The following is a 13,966-nucleotide window of genomic DNA, read 5'->3' as shown; positions in this document are numbered from 1 at the left end:
GAGGGTGGGGGAATGGAGTCTTGGACCATCACTTAGTGATGGCCAAGGTAAAGCTGCAAAGAAAATGGTTGAAGAGATGAAGGGGAAGAAAGGAGGATACAGCTTCTGTGAGAGGAGTAGAGAAGCTGCAAGATAGTGAGAAAATGGCAAAGTATAAGAGCATAGTGGAAGAAAGATTGGAAGGTATGAGTTAGAGCAGATGGAAGGGGTGGAATATGTATGTAAGATATTCATGGAAGAGATAGGCTGAGCATGTGAGATGGTTTGTGGAATGAGGAGGAGATGCAAGGGTGTGCAAGGGACAGCATGATGGAATGATGAGGTGAAACGAGCTGTGAAACAAAAGAAGAAGGCGTATAGTGAATGGCTAGCGAGTAGAGGTAGAGGAGAAGATGAGAGAGAGAAGATAGAGGTATATGTAAGCAGGAAAAGGGAGGTGAAGAGACTGGTGAAGGAGAGTAAGAAGAAAGTGGATGAAGAATTTGGCAGGAATTTGAGTGTGAAATGGAGGGAGAGTAAGAAATTGTTATGGAAGGAGGTAAAGAAAGTAAGGCAGTGTGAAAGGGGAAATAGTAGGGGAGTGAAAGATAGGAATAATAGATTGTTGGTGGACAAGAGAGAGAAATTGAGGAGATGGAAGGAGCACTTTGAGGATTTGTTGAATGTAGAGAGTGAGAGCAGTGCAAGTATAAGTGGTTGGGGAATGGGTGGGAGAAGAAGAGATGAGTGGAGGGAGGAAGAGATCAGTAGGGCGGAAGTAGTGGAAGCAATGAAGAAGATCAAGATGGGAAAGGCCCCAGGAATTGATGGAGTGTGTGGTGAAATGCTGAGGTATGGGGTGAGATTGTTGTGGAGTGGATATGGAAGTTGTGTAGATTGGCTTGGGAAGAGGGAAGGGTTCCAGAGGACTGGAAATCTGGTATAAATGTTCCTTTATACAAAGGAAAAAGAGAGAGAGAAGTATGTTGTAACCATAGGGGTATTTGCCTTCTTAGTGTGACTGGAAAAATGTATGGTAGAATACTCATTGATAGGGTTAGGCATATGACAGAAGAGCTAGTTGGAGAAGAACAAGGGGTATTTATGAAGGGAAAAGGGTGTGTAGATCAGATATTTGTTCTAAGATGTTTAGTGGAGAAGTATCTAGAGAAGGGAGAGAAAGTGTATGGTGCCTTCATGGACTTGGAGAAAGCTTATGACAGAATAGGTAGGCAAGGTATGTGGAAAGTATTAAGAATATATGGAGTGGAGGGGAAATTGTTGAGTGCTGTGAAGAGTATGTATGAAGGAGCTAGGGCTACGGTGCGAGTGGATGGTGAGCTGAGTGAGTTCTTTGATCTCAGTGTGGGACTGAAACAGGGTTGTGTGATGTCTCCATGGCTGTTTAATATATATATGGATAGGGTTGTAAAGGAGGTGCAAGGTAGGGCAGTGGATGTGAGGGTGGCTGTAATGCATGAGGGTGAGATTTGGAAGATTCCGGTGTTGCTGTTTGCTGATGATACAGTATTGTTGAGTGAAGATGAATGGGAGTCGCAAGGTTTTGTGAATGAATTTGGGACAGTGTGTAGGAGGAGGAATCTGAAAGTTAATGTAAACAAGAGTAAAGTTATGGTGTTTGAGAGGAATGAAGTCACAGAATGTACAGTGAGGGATGGTGAGGATATGGAGAATGTGAGTGCATTCAAGTACTTGGATAGTGTGATGAGTAAGGATGGAATGTTGGGGGATGAAGTGCATGAAAGGGTACAGCAGGGAAGGAAGGTTGTTGGTTCACTGAAAGCAATGATGAGAAATAGGGAGGTGCGTATGGAAGTTAAGAAGTCACTGCATGATAGTATTGTGATCCCTACCGTGACGTATGGAAGTGAGGCGTTGACCTTGCAAGAGGGGAACAAATCAAGAGTGAGAGCAGTGGAAATGAGTTACTTGAGACGGGCATGTGGAGTGACATTGAGGGACAGGTTGATGAATGAAGTAGTGAAGGAATGTTGTGGGGTGGATGTGGATGTGGTTGAGAAGATATAGAGAAATACTCTGAGGTGGTTTGGACATGTGGAGAGAATGGAGAATGAAAGACTGACTATGAGGGTGTATGTAGGCGAGGTGGAGGGAGGGAGAGAGAGGGGTAGACCGAGGATGAGGTGGAGGGATGGAGTTGAGAGGTATATGAGGGGAGTGAGTTGGGGGGAGGGTAGTCAAATGGTGGATGACAGAGCGACTTGGAGGCGTTTTGTCTGCGGCCACCCTTTGCGGGATTAGGGCATCTGGCTGTAGATAGATAGATAGACCTCCCCCATTTTGCTAACAGTTTGGTTTGGCAGTGTTACAGTTTGGCAGTTATCTCAGTGTATACATATGTAGAGATGAGGATTAACCCCTCCATGCACAATGACTCATTTGTCGTCATATGGGTGTAGCTGCAACTATACTCGTTGACGTTTTTGGCGTCATTAAAGCATAAAAACTTTCGTCAGAGTAAAAGTTTTCATCCAATCAGCGTTATTTTTGGAGGCGTCATAGCTTCCCTGTTTCTCGTCTAAAGTAATGAGTTGGCAACTGTGGGTCCCGATACCAGCAAGAGAGCGGACAGGTTATTCAGTACCAAATGAGCTGTGAGTGGGGAAGGTACTGCGCCGTTCTCTCCCTTTAAATCTCCACTCTTACCCCCGTCCCAGCCGTGCAACATATTTCACTATACCAGTACTGCTTGTGTATAGTGTTTGGGCACTGTGATTAGATTTGGTGTTTGCAATAGGAAATTTGGTGTTTGTGAAGCAATCCTGGTCATTATCAGCCATTGGCCCAACGAAGTTTGTGCTACTGTTTCTAATCAACTACACTGCTTCTACCCTGCACCAAATGTGAGTATTCAGCTATAATAATAGTGACAGTGAATCATATGAATATAGTTTGCATATCTAGTGTACAAAGAATTGGTGAAATACATGCAGTAGCTTAGAGGAAGTCAGGAAACTGTCCTAAATTCACGACACGGTGTGGGTACACCATAGTTTTTTGCATTTTTCTCAAAAACTGTGAGGCCTAGTATCACTGTTTGGGCTCAAATGAAAGCCAGTTAAATTCTGCATAGGATGATAAAATAAAAACATTGGCAAGAAAAGTTTTTCGCTAGAGCTCCCCGAATAAAAAAAAATCTGTTGTCTGTTGGAAATGGGTTTTACTTTTTTGTTTATTATTTGAACACCATACCTCGTATCAAACTGGGACCTCTGTCATTCGAAAGCTAATAAAATTCTCTTTCCAATGATGGTATAACATGTAGAGATTGATTAGTAAACATTTGAGTTATGATGTTGGGAAGTGAGATGTATGCTCTTGAATGTTTATTAAACACGGCCCTGTTGTAGGTATAGTGTGTTTTTGTGTGTGTGTTTTTTTTTTGCTTAACATGTAGAACAAACATCGACGAATAGGAATATGTGGGTTTTGTGGCAAAATAAATATGTTTGGGTGGTCAAAGTAAGCCGAAAATACACATTTTTGGAGCGCATGGCGGGCAGGGGGAGGAGGGGAGAAAAGCTGGCGTGTCATGTCTCACAAAACTTAGTAACTTATCTTCATGTGAAAGGGTTAAAACAGAAATTTTCAATAGCTCATATTAACAAAATCTACTACAATTAAAGCATTATTTTATTCATCAACTAATCATGTATCACAGTAGATGACAAGATGTATTTTGAGACGAATTTGCAGTCGGCCAGTACCTAGGCTGTGAGGCCGTAGTCTGCCCAAATCCTCAGAACCCCTCCCCCCCACCCTTGTCCATTCAAGCAATGTCGTCAGTCAGAGTCACGTAAGAATCTTACAATAAATATTGTTCAGTTCCATCAAATTCTGTATTAATTTCTTTTCCAGGTTGTTAGTGTTCACTGGTGACCAGATTGATGTACGTTTGGGGGTAAGGGGGGCAACTTTTCCAAAATGACAGACTCATAAGTAATTTTGCCCATCGGATTAGTGGTGGATGGGGGCACCCATCATCCACTCACTCACTGTAGAGGTGCCATATGATTACACTGAGTGACAAGCCAAAGGGTTTCCTGTACCAAGGAAACACAAATTTACTACACTGTGGTAATAATATCACCAGGGTTTCTGGCAGGGTTAAGTGTCCCCCAGATACTCCTATCCCAATTCACTTAATCATGGCAGTTGTTTCAGAGAGCCTCAGAGGGCCCAGTACCTGCCCATGGCCCCAACCAAATGGGCAGATTCGCATGGCCATGTGGAATGTGAGAGGTGTGAATGAAGAGAGCAAGAGGGTGGAAGTGATGGATATGTTCAAGAGTGCGAAATATGCCATGATGGCGTTGTGTGAAACAAAGATGAAAGTGTGAAGTGGAGGAGTGGGAGGGTGTAAAATGTGTAAGATCAGACATGAATGGGCGAGGGAGAAGCAAGGAAGGAGTTGTGTTGTTATTGCATGAGGTGTGGCAGAGTGGAATGAGAGACTACAAATGTGTCAGCTCAAGGTGTACAATATGTATGTCAAGTTCAAGTTTGAGAAGGTGAAAGTGGTAGTGATTGTAGCGTATGCTCTGTGTGAGGACAGAAGTGAGAGTGAGAAAGATAGGTTTTGGGATGAGGTGGATGAAATAGTGGGAGAAATGCCCAGGAGCTATGAAGTGATCGTAATGGATGATGTGAATGGAAGAGTAGGCATTGGTTCTGAGGATAATGTAATGGGTTGTAATGGAGTACCAGGAGAAAATGATAATGGGAAGCGACTAAAGGATATGTGTCAGGAGAGGAGGTTATGCATTTGTAATTCGTATTTCAAACACAAAGTTGCACATAAATATACATGGTATAGAGGAAACGGGGATCATGTTGAAAGAAGCCTGATTGATTACGTGCTTGTAGAGAGGTTGATGATGGGAATGGTTGCTGATATGAGGGCCTTGAGAGGACGATGTGGAGGTCTGTCAGATCATGTGATTGTGGCATGCAAGACCACACTGAGAGGAGTGAGGTGGATCAGGAGACAGATGGGCAGTCAAAGAGATAGACTGAAAGATGAGAAGCTGAGGATCAAAGAAATGGCAGATGAATACAGGACCAAAGTAGAGGTGGAGTTAGGATCAGTGAATCGTAATGAAATGGATCTGGACAGCCTGTGGAATTCATATAGGGATTGCTTAGTTAGGAATGCTAAAGTGGTGTGTGGTGTGGCAAGAGTAACAACAAAGAAGAAAGGTACGGCATGGTGGGATGATGAGGTTAAGGGAGAAGTGGAGGAAAAGAGGAAGAAGTGGCTAAAGTGGTTACAGGACAGGGGTTCAGTTGAAATAAGAACTAAATATAATGAGAACAAAAGCACATGAAGAGATAAGTGAAGAGGAAAAATCCATCCATCCATCATCTAATCCTGTGTCGCCCCATGAAGAATGTAGGAACCCAGGGCTAGGCAAGTTGGTCCTGGAATTTAAGATGAGAGTGACCAGCCTCACTCATCCCTGAGTGGCATCACGTGACCAATAAACTCCAACCACCCTTTGAATATAGACCTAAACGGGCTCAATCTGTTTTGACCACCTTAATTACCCACTAAACCACCAGGTGCCATACTTTGGTTATATGGTTACCACCCATTGTAGTAAATGGCTTCCTGGTGTACAGGAAACCATGTGGCTTGTCATTCAGTGTAGAGTTACTCATAGGCAGAAGGAAGATGAAAGAATGAAGGAAAGAAAGACAAGAAGGAGTGTAAACTCACTTGTAGGCAGAAGAAAGAGGAAAGAGTGAAGGAAAGAAAGACAGAAGTGGATGGATGGAAGATAGGAAAGGACAGACACCAAAAGGAGCATTACATCAAGTGATTGGATGGTGAGCATCCCCACCTACCACTAGAGGAGGAAAAAGGAGGTAAATGATGATCTAGGAAGAAAAATGAATGCAAACTACTCTGAAAATAGCAAGTTATTCTGGAAAGAGGTGCGGAAATGTAGAAGTGAAAAGCGGAAAGAAATGTGATGGTGTGAAGGATGGAGGTGGTAGATTATTAACCCATGGGGATCAAGTAAGACCCAGACGGAAATAGTATTTTGAAAGCCTAATGAATGGGAATAGAGAGAGCAGAGTGGCTGTAAACATGATTGGTTTTGGGAGTGTGCAGAGAAGGAATGCAGTGCCAGGAGATGTGACACTCACACAGGTGAAGAGTGCTGTGAAGTGGCTGAAATATAGGAAAGCAGCTGAGGTTGACGAGGTGTATGCAGAGATGATTAAATGCAGTGGAGAGATTGGAATGAAGTGCTTGTTGGAGATACGTAAGAAGGCATGGGTGAGTGAAACTGTGCCAGCAGAGTGGAGAAATGCTGTGATTGTACCCCTATAGACAGGGGCACACCCAGGAATTTTCTAAAGGGGGGGCCCATAGTGAGGTGAGGTCAGGTAATCTGATAATAACTGGGAGGTCATATGCAGGTTTAGAGTCAGAGAGCTGCTGGCTCATGTGTTACTCTTTGTTTGTACTTGCCAATTTTTCATGTTTTGCCGTTATCAAAATAAATATATATAAATTTTTAAAGGACCCAGAGAGCTAAGAGGGGGGGCCTGGGCCTGGAGCCCCCCCCCCCCTGGTGTGCCCCTGCCTGTAGAAAAATAAAGGTGAGCGAAGTGAGTGCAAGAATTATCGTGGCATAAGTTTGTTGAGTGTGGTAGGGAAGGTGTATGGAAGAATTATTATAGAGAAAGTAAGAGAGATATCAGAAGTCCTAGTAAGTGAATAACAGAGTGGCTTTAGGAGTGGCAGAGGATGTGTGGATCAAATATTTGCAATGAGGCAGATAGCAGAGAAAGCTTGTGAGAAGGACCATAAAGTGTTTATGGCATTCGTGGATCTAGAAAGAGCATACGACAAAGTGGACAGAGAAGGACTGTGGAAAGTTTTACGCATGTATGGTGTAAATGATAAGCTGCTAGGTGCCATCAAGAGTTTTTATGATGGTAGTGAAGCATGTGTAAGGGTTAATGGGCGTCTAAGTGAATGGTTCACGATCAGTTTGGGCATGCGACAAGGTTATGTGATGTCTCCATGGTTGTTCAATATACTGTATATATGGATGGGGTGATGAGAGAAATAAAAACACAAGTAATGGAGAGGGGGATGGCATTGGTAATGAATGGTAGTGGATGGAATATCTCTTATTTGTTGTATGCTGATGATGCAGTAGTGCTTGCAAATACTGGACAAGAACTTGGTAGGCTAGTGCAGAGTTTTGCTGATGTCTGTGAGCATCGTGCCTTGAGGGTAAACGTAGAGAAGAGTACAATGATGGTTATTGAGAGAGAAGGTGACCCCCAGTGCGATGTTACAGTGAATGGAGAGAGACTGGAGTTGGTGATTGAGTTCAAATACCTGCGTACAGTGATAGAGAAGAAAGGTAAATGTGCAAAAGCAGTTGAAAGTAGAGTGACACAAGGAAGATACGTAGCTGGTGTAATGAAGGCCTTGATAAGAAACAGAGGCTTAAGTGTTGCAGCTGCACGAGGCTTACATGAAGGAGTGTTAGTGCCAGCTTTAACACATGGATGTGAGATTATGGTGTGGCATGAAAGTGAAAAGTCTAGAGTAAGAGCATTGGAGATGGGACTGCTGAGGAACTTATGTGGAATACAGAGGGTGGATAGGATATGAAATAATGTGATTCGTGAAAGATGTGGAGTGAGGAAGTCGGTGGACACCAGCATCAAAAAGAGTGTACTGAGATGGTATGGTCATTTGGAGAGAACGGATAACAATAGAGTGGTGAAAAAGGTATATCTGAGCAAATTTGAAAGAGGGAGGAGGCGAGGTAGGCCAGGGAGAAGGTGGTGAGATGTGGTGGATGAATGTGTGAGGAAGAGAGGTGTGGAAATCGGTGAGGCTAGGGAACTGACTAGAGATTGAGCTGGGTGGATGAATGTTGTGAGGAGAAGAGCATGATCAGGGATTTGACACCCTTATGTGGCATCATCCGAATTGAATCTATCGGATAGGTTTATGTGAAGCTACAGAATGTGGTGAATGTTTTGGGCGTATCTGATAGAGCCAGGATTCCAGGGGCTTGAATGATGAGTGAATGGATGTGCCCTAGTGGACTGGGTAAATTTAGGCTGTCTGGACATTGCTACTCCTCACCCTGCCCTAGGATGAGAAAGGAGTTCTAGATGATGATGAATGATGAAGATTAGTTATTTTTAAATCGCAAAATTTCAAATCGCAGCATGTGCCCAGTCTCATAAGACTGCAATTTAGGAGATTCCACTGATGACAGTGCAAGTGCTTACTAAATAGTGCAGTGTGGAATATTAAGTGAAGTGATACTGTCTGTGTGTGTACTGCTGAAACTTGTGACCTGGAAATCGAGGCAGCCTTACATAACCATGATCTCCTTTTTAGGCTTGTGCACAGCTGATTGAGTCAAGATCCCTGCCCAGTGTTTACACTAGCTGTGTTCATTGTCATTCATTTTACTTTGTGCATGAAAGGCCACTGAAACACCATTGTTAATGCCAAATAACATCACAAGTCCGTAATAAAGTGTGCAGTGATTGAAATTAAGTAGAGTGATACTGTGTCTTTTTGTGGAGTGGTCGTCCAGGCCATCCAACTGTCTCCCTCCCTGGGGGTCGGGGAACCCTTGGTGACAATTCGTACCTGCATAGAACAAACTTCAGGTGGGTGGCAGAGGCTTTTTAGGTCATTTTAAGCTTTGCAGTTGAGGTCATCCTCCATAACCCCATTGAACCCGTGTTATATCGACCCCATTACGCGATAATTCGTTATGCAGTGGGCCCTCACTTGACACAACTGTATTGCTTAACAAGGCTGCACTGTACTGTATTGTCTTTTTCTGCCATTGAGCAATGTGAAATAGCTACAAGAGGATGAAAATGTGGGCCAAGTTAGAGTAAAAACAATACAATATTTGTGCAGTTAGTTTTTCAAGTAATTTCCATTAGCCATCTTAATTCAAGAGAGTTTGTCTAGTAATTCATTGGATATGGCCGACTGTAGTAATCCCACAATTAACTGGATGTCCTGTATCCGGACATGCCCCGTATCCAAACGTTAGGCCTTGGCTCTGTTATGTCATTATCCAAAATCTTTGTCCATTTCTGAACATAAAATTTCCTACATGGCCAGTTGGGCGGCCTACAAATTTTAAAAATCGGTTGGGTGGCTGACCAGCCTCTCTGGCCACACGCGGGTCAAAGTCACCCAGCCAGCCAGCCGGCCTCTCAAGCCGTGCACAGGTGATAGACCCTAACCCACCAGCTGAGCAAAAATGGCCGTCCTCCTCCTCACCAAATGGTCAAAGTCACCCAGCCAGCCAGCCGGCCTCTCAGGCCTTGCACAGGTAATAGACTCTAACCCACCAACTGAGCAAAAATGACCATCCTCATCCTCACTGAATGGTCAAAGCTGCCCGGCTGGCCGGATCACTCCACTCGGATGCTTCTGGGCATGCGCAGCCATCTGCCTCCATTGAATGGTCAAAGTCGCCTGTCTGGCCAATAGAGACGTGGCAACGTTGTGTTCAGTGGCAGGTTCCGCATGTCCCCACTCATCGTCCAGCTCCAACAGGTGGAGGAGGAGGAGTTTTCTGACATTTGTTATGTGATTTCGTTAGCCACTAGACCACACGGGATTACTGTACTGAGCTACTGTACAGGCAAGCAAGTTACGACGCCTATCTGCCATTCACTGGGTGGTAAGTACAATAGAGTTCAGTATTGTAGCTGTTAAAATTCTTTTGGCAACCTTTATCTTCTTCATAGATTTTTTGTGTGGATTTTTGTTGTTTATGCATTGTTTTCTTATTGTCTAGCATTATATCAGATATTCCCATGTGTTTTTGATATTTAAACAAATGAAAGACTGAAGCACACTGCCAAAGTTAGGAGGGGTGCTGTACAAATTGGTAGGGTCTGAATGGTATTGTTCTGTATCTGGACATCGTCCATATCTGAACGCGCCGATGGCACTATTATGTCTGATAATTGAGGGATTACTGTATTAAAATGTACAGTGGGAGCTGATGAGAATCTTACACATGATGTCACTGTACACTTGGGTGGGAAGCTGTCATTTCCACCTGGGAGCCAAACCTCCTTGTATTTCTCCTCACGTCACCATGGGAATGACTCTGGTCTAACCCTGATGAGGTGCTGGCTACCACAGGGGGGCACCAGATCCCTGCACAGTGTTTGCACTGTACTGTACCTATGGGATGGCTCCACAGAAGTGGTTGTTTACCTGTGGTTGAAGGGTCTGCTTTGCTTTACCAGATGGACCATGATTAAGCAGTATCAAAATTAACACTAACTTATGCAACTTGTAATTGATTTCGAATTATGTAACCGGCAGGCGATGGTCAATCATACGTACTGGAAGAGACGTACCACCAGCTGGCCACATACACAGATCAACTGCATCGCCAAGTTCTGCGACATCTAGAGGGTAACACCATACAGGCCAAGCGCCTGTATGTTGAACAGTTCAAGCAAGAAATTGCCCGTGTGGAGGGCCTGGTTCAAGAATGTACTGACGAGACTGAGAAGATTGAGTTTACGAGGTGAGAGAAAAAGAGTAGAAGGGCGTGTTGGTTAGAATGTATCGGCAAAATATTGACTTTTCTAAATATTTATTTACAGTATTTATTCATTTATTTTACTTTGATGATGCATTTTTTATTTTTTGTTACCTGCAGTGAAGTGGCAGTACTGTCCAAGCAGGAGTATGGCCATGCACAGTGTGTCACAAGGATGTGAAAAATAACTCCATTTTGTGCAGTGTTTGTAATAAAAGGATGAATGAGTTCTAGTGGTTGTTGTTGTACAACCCTAGTCTGTCTGACCCATCACCCACAAGCAGGCAACTGCCCCTGTAGGGGACAGTTGCCTGCTTGCAATGAACAGATGTTCCTGTGTGACCTACAGTGCCACACACAGTGAGGTGCAGGGAATAGTATTGAGGTTTGGTTCCTGGGTGAAGCAGTTGCATCTTTCCACCCATTTAACAGGGGCACAATGGTAGGCTCCACATTGCCCCATTATTTGTCCATATGGTTACCACTCAGTGTTGTAATTGATTTCCTGAGTTACAGGAAACTATTTGGTTTGTCACTCAGTTTAGTGCCACCTGAAGTGGAAGGAAGATATTAAATAGTGACAGGAAGGATGGGAGAAATAGAGAAAGAGGAGGACAGACACAGTTAAAGAATGACAGACATGAAGGAAGAAATAAGCAGCAGTAATTCAAGTGAGTGGATGATAGGTGTCCCCACCTTCCTCCAGATGTGATGGTATTAGAGGTAGGCTGTAAAATATCACTGAGTTTGAATGTGCACAGTAGTTTGTAAAGGAGAGCATACAGAAGCATTGAGGAGTAGCTTTGTTATTTGGGAGACATGAAGTGTGTTGGAGGTGGAGCTGGATCTCGGTGGCAAGGGTAAGGAGTGGTTGGAAGAAGTTTGGGGAGCTGTTGCCTCTCCCGATATTGATAATGCACTACCCGTGTGCTAAGGGGTCCTTTTATGTAGCATGTGCAGGAGTGTAGTTTTGGATCATAGTGGGGCCTGGATAGAATAGGAAGTGATAGTCTCAGATGTGCAGAGATGATGATGATTAAATGGATATGTAGTGTATCCATGAATGACAGGCCTGGGGGGGGGGGGCTAGGGTTTCAAATGAAGAATTTGAAGAAGGATGGGACTAGAATGTATTAGTGTTGTGATGAGAAAGGGTAGATTGAGATCATCTGGGCATGTGGGGAGGATGAAGTATGACAACTGGGTGTGGAGGATGAGAGTTGAGAGCATTGATGTTAGAGTTGTGAGAGGTGGACCGAAAAAAGGCCTGGGGTGAGGTCATACAGTGTGACCTCAGGGATAAAGAACTGAATAGAGACGTTGCTAGAGACTGAGCAAAATGGAGAGCTACCATTAGGTGACCAAGACTGTTGCAGGCAAGCATGGTGGAGCCTTTATCAATGAAAATTGTCATTATTATTTCTATCTATCTATCTATCTATTGCCAGACGCCTCAATCCCGTTTGGGGTGGCCACAAACAAATTGCCTCCAAGTCGCCCTGTTCCCCGCCATTTCACTGCCCTGCTCCCAACTCACACCCCCCTCTCTCATATACCTCTCCACCCCATCCCTCCATCTCATCCTCGGCCTCCCCCTCCCTCTTCCCCCCTCCACCTCACTCACATACACTCTCTTCGTCAGTCTTTCACCCTCCATCCTCTCCACATGGCCAAACCACCTCAGTGTGTTCCTCATAACGCTTCCCATCACATCCACATCCACACCACAACGCTCCTTTATATCCTCATTCGTCAGCCTGTCTCTCCACGTGACTCCACAGGCTCCTCTTAAATAACTCATTTCCACTGCTCTCACTCTTGACTTGTGTCCTTCCAACAATGTCCAAGCTTCACTTCCGTACGTTAGAGTTGGTATCACAATACTGTCAAGTAGTAACTTTTTCACTTCCATGCTCACTTCCCTGTTTCTTATCACTGCTTTCAAAGAACCAGCAACCTTTCTTTCCTGCTGTACCCTTTCAAGCACTTCACCCTCCAAACCTCCATCCTTACTCATCACACTACCCAAATACTTAAACATACTCACATTTTCTCCTTTCCAGAAAATTAGTGGTCCTTAATAGGAACTTAAAAAATGAATGCAGCATACTGGCCGAGGTTGAGCAAGAGCTAGAGGACTACTTAGCCGAGGCCTTGAAGAACTACCTCAAGTGCCTCCGAACCTCGTCAAAGTATCACCACGACGTGTATCGAGTTGTGGCGTTGTGGGTCCAGAACATCGGACTTCCTCGTATCAGTATAATGGTAGGGTTAATTTTCTCTCTCTCTCTCTCTCTCTCTCTCTCTCTGCACATTCTGCACATTTACACAATTTTTAGAACTTGCATTTTTTTTTTTTTTTGGGGGGGGGGTGTTTGCATAAGGAATGAAAATAGTAATGACTGTACTTTGCGAAATAAGTGTATCGGGTATAATTTTTTAAAATTTAATTTTGCTTAGATACTTAAATACACTGAGTGAATTCTTCTTATATGATTTTTTAAGTCATGATTTTAAATGTTTCCAGATGGGGGAATACATTGAGCAGATAAACAGCCACCAATTTGTGCCAGTCTTGTACCAGCTCGTTGCTAGGCTCAGCTGCCAGCGTGACCAAAACCCTACATTCCACACAGCTCTTTACAGGCTCCTAGGTTTGTGGACATTCATTTCAGCATGTGTATTTTCCCTTGTTTCTGGATCCTGCCGTACATCATCTTTGCATACATACATACATACCTAGATAGCTATAGATAGATACAATAATCCCTCCACTATCCAATGTAATAGAGCCATTGGCATGTCCGGAAAGTGATCCTGTCTGGATAGTGGGCCCCAGCCTCCTGGACTAGTACTTATAGACCCTAACTCAGAAAAACACCTATACAACTCCCTCTGGACATGCATAGCATCTATTTAAGACCCAAATCACACCAATAAGGGACATAAAAGAATGAAATAAATGCAAAAGAACCACAAAATGAGGTTTTAGAGGTGAGTTTATACAATATTAAACATTCTGGGTACTTACAACAAATCCCTGGCTCCTGGACTGGTACTTATGGACCCTAACCCAGCCTGATTTTGCAAGCCACCTAAATAACTCCCTTCCGGACATGCATAGGACATATTTAAACCTATTTAAGACCCTATTCACACCAGTAATAGACATAAAGCTTGAAATAAATGAAAAGGAACCAAAGAATGAGGAATTAGAAGTGACTGTACCTCATCTAGGGTAATTACAGCACGTTTGTGGTTGCCTTTTGTAAGGTTTTGGCAGTGGTGAAAATGCTCTTGAAGCACTTACAGTAATCCAGTGTTGTGCTGCACATACAGTAATTCTTTGCACTGTGAGTTATAAC

The 13,966-nt window shown here is 43.7% G+C and overlaps 1 protein-coding gene across 1 annotated transcript in view; it reads left to right on the top strand.

Moving 5' to 3' along the window:
* The window catches only part of LOC145416941 (serine-protein kinase ATM-like), a 505,436-nt gene that overhangs the window by 429,991 nt on the left and 61,479 nt on the right, over nt 1-13,966 (top strand). The window contains exons 47-49 of the mRNA XM_080285796.1: nt 10,379-10,586; nt 12,665-12,866; nt 13,129-13,255. Coding sequence (XP_080141922.1) covers nt 10,379-10,586; nt 12,665-12,866; nt 13,129-13,255 — 537 coding nt within the window. The remainder of the gene's footprint in view (nt 1-10,378; nt 10,587-12,664; nt 12,867-13,128; nt 13,256-13,966) is intronic.

This window comes from Coenobita brevimanus, chromosome 108 (genome assembly GCF_032717465.1).
Source record: "Coenobita brevimanus isolate Jiangsu-jjx chromosome 108, ASM3271746v2, whole genome shotgun sequence".
NCBI lineage: Eukaryota > Metazoa > Arthropoda > Malacostraca > Decapoda > Coenobitidae > Coenobita > Coenobita brevimanus.
Note: the sequence above shows the minus strand (reverse complement) of the source record. Positions and strands in the feature narration are given on the sequence as shown.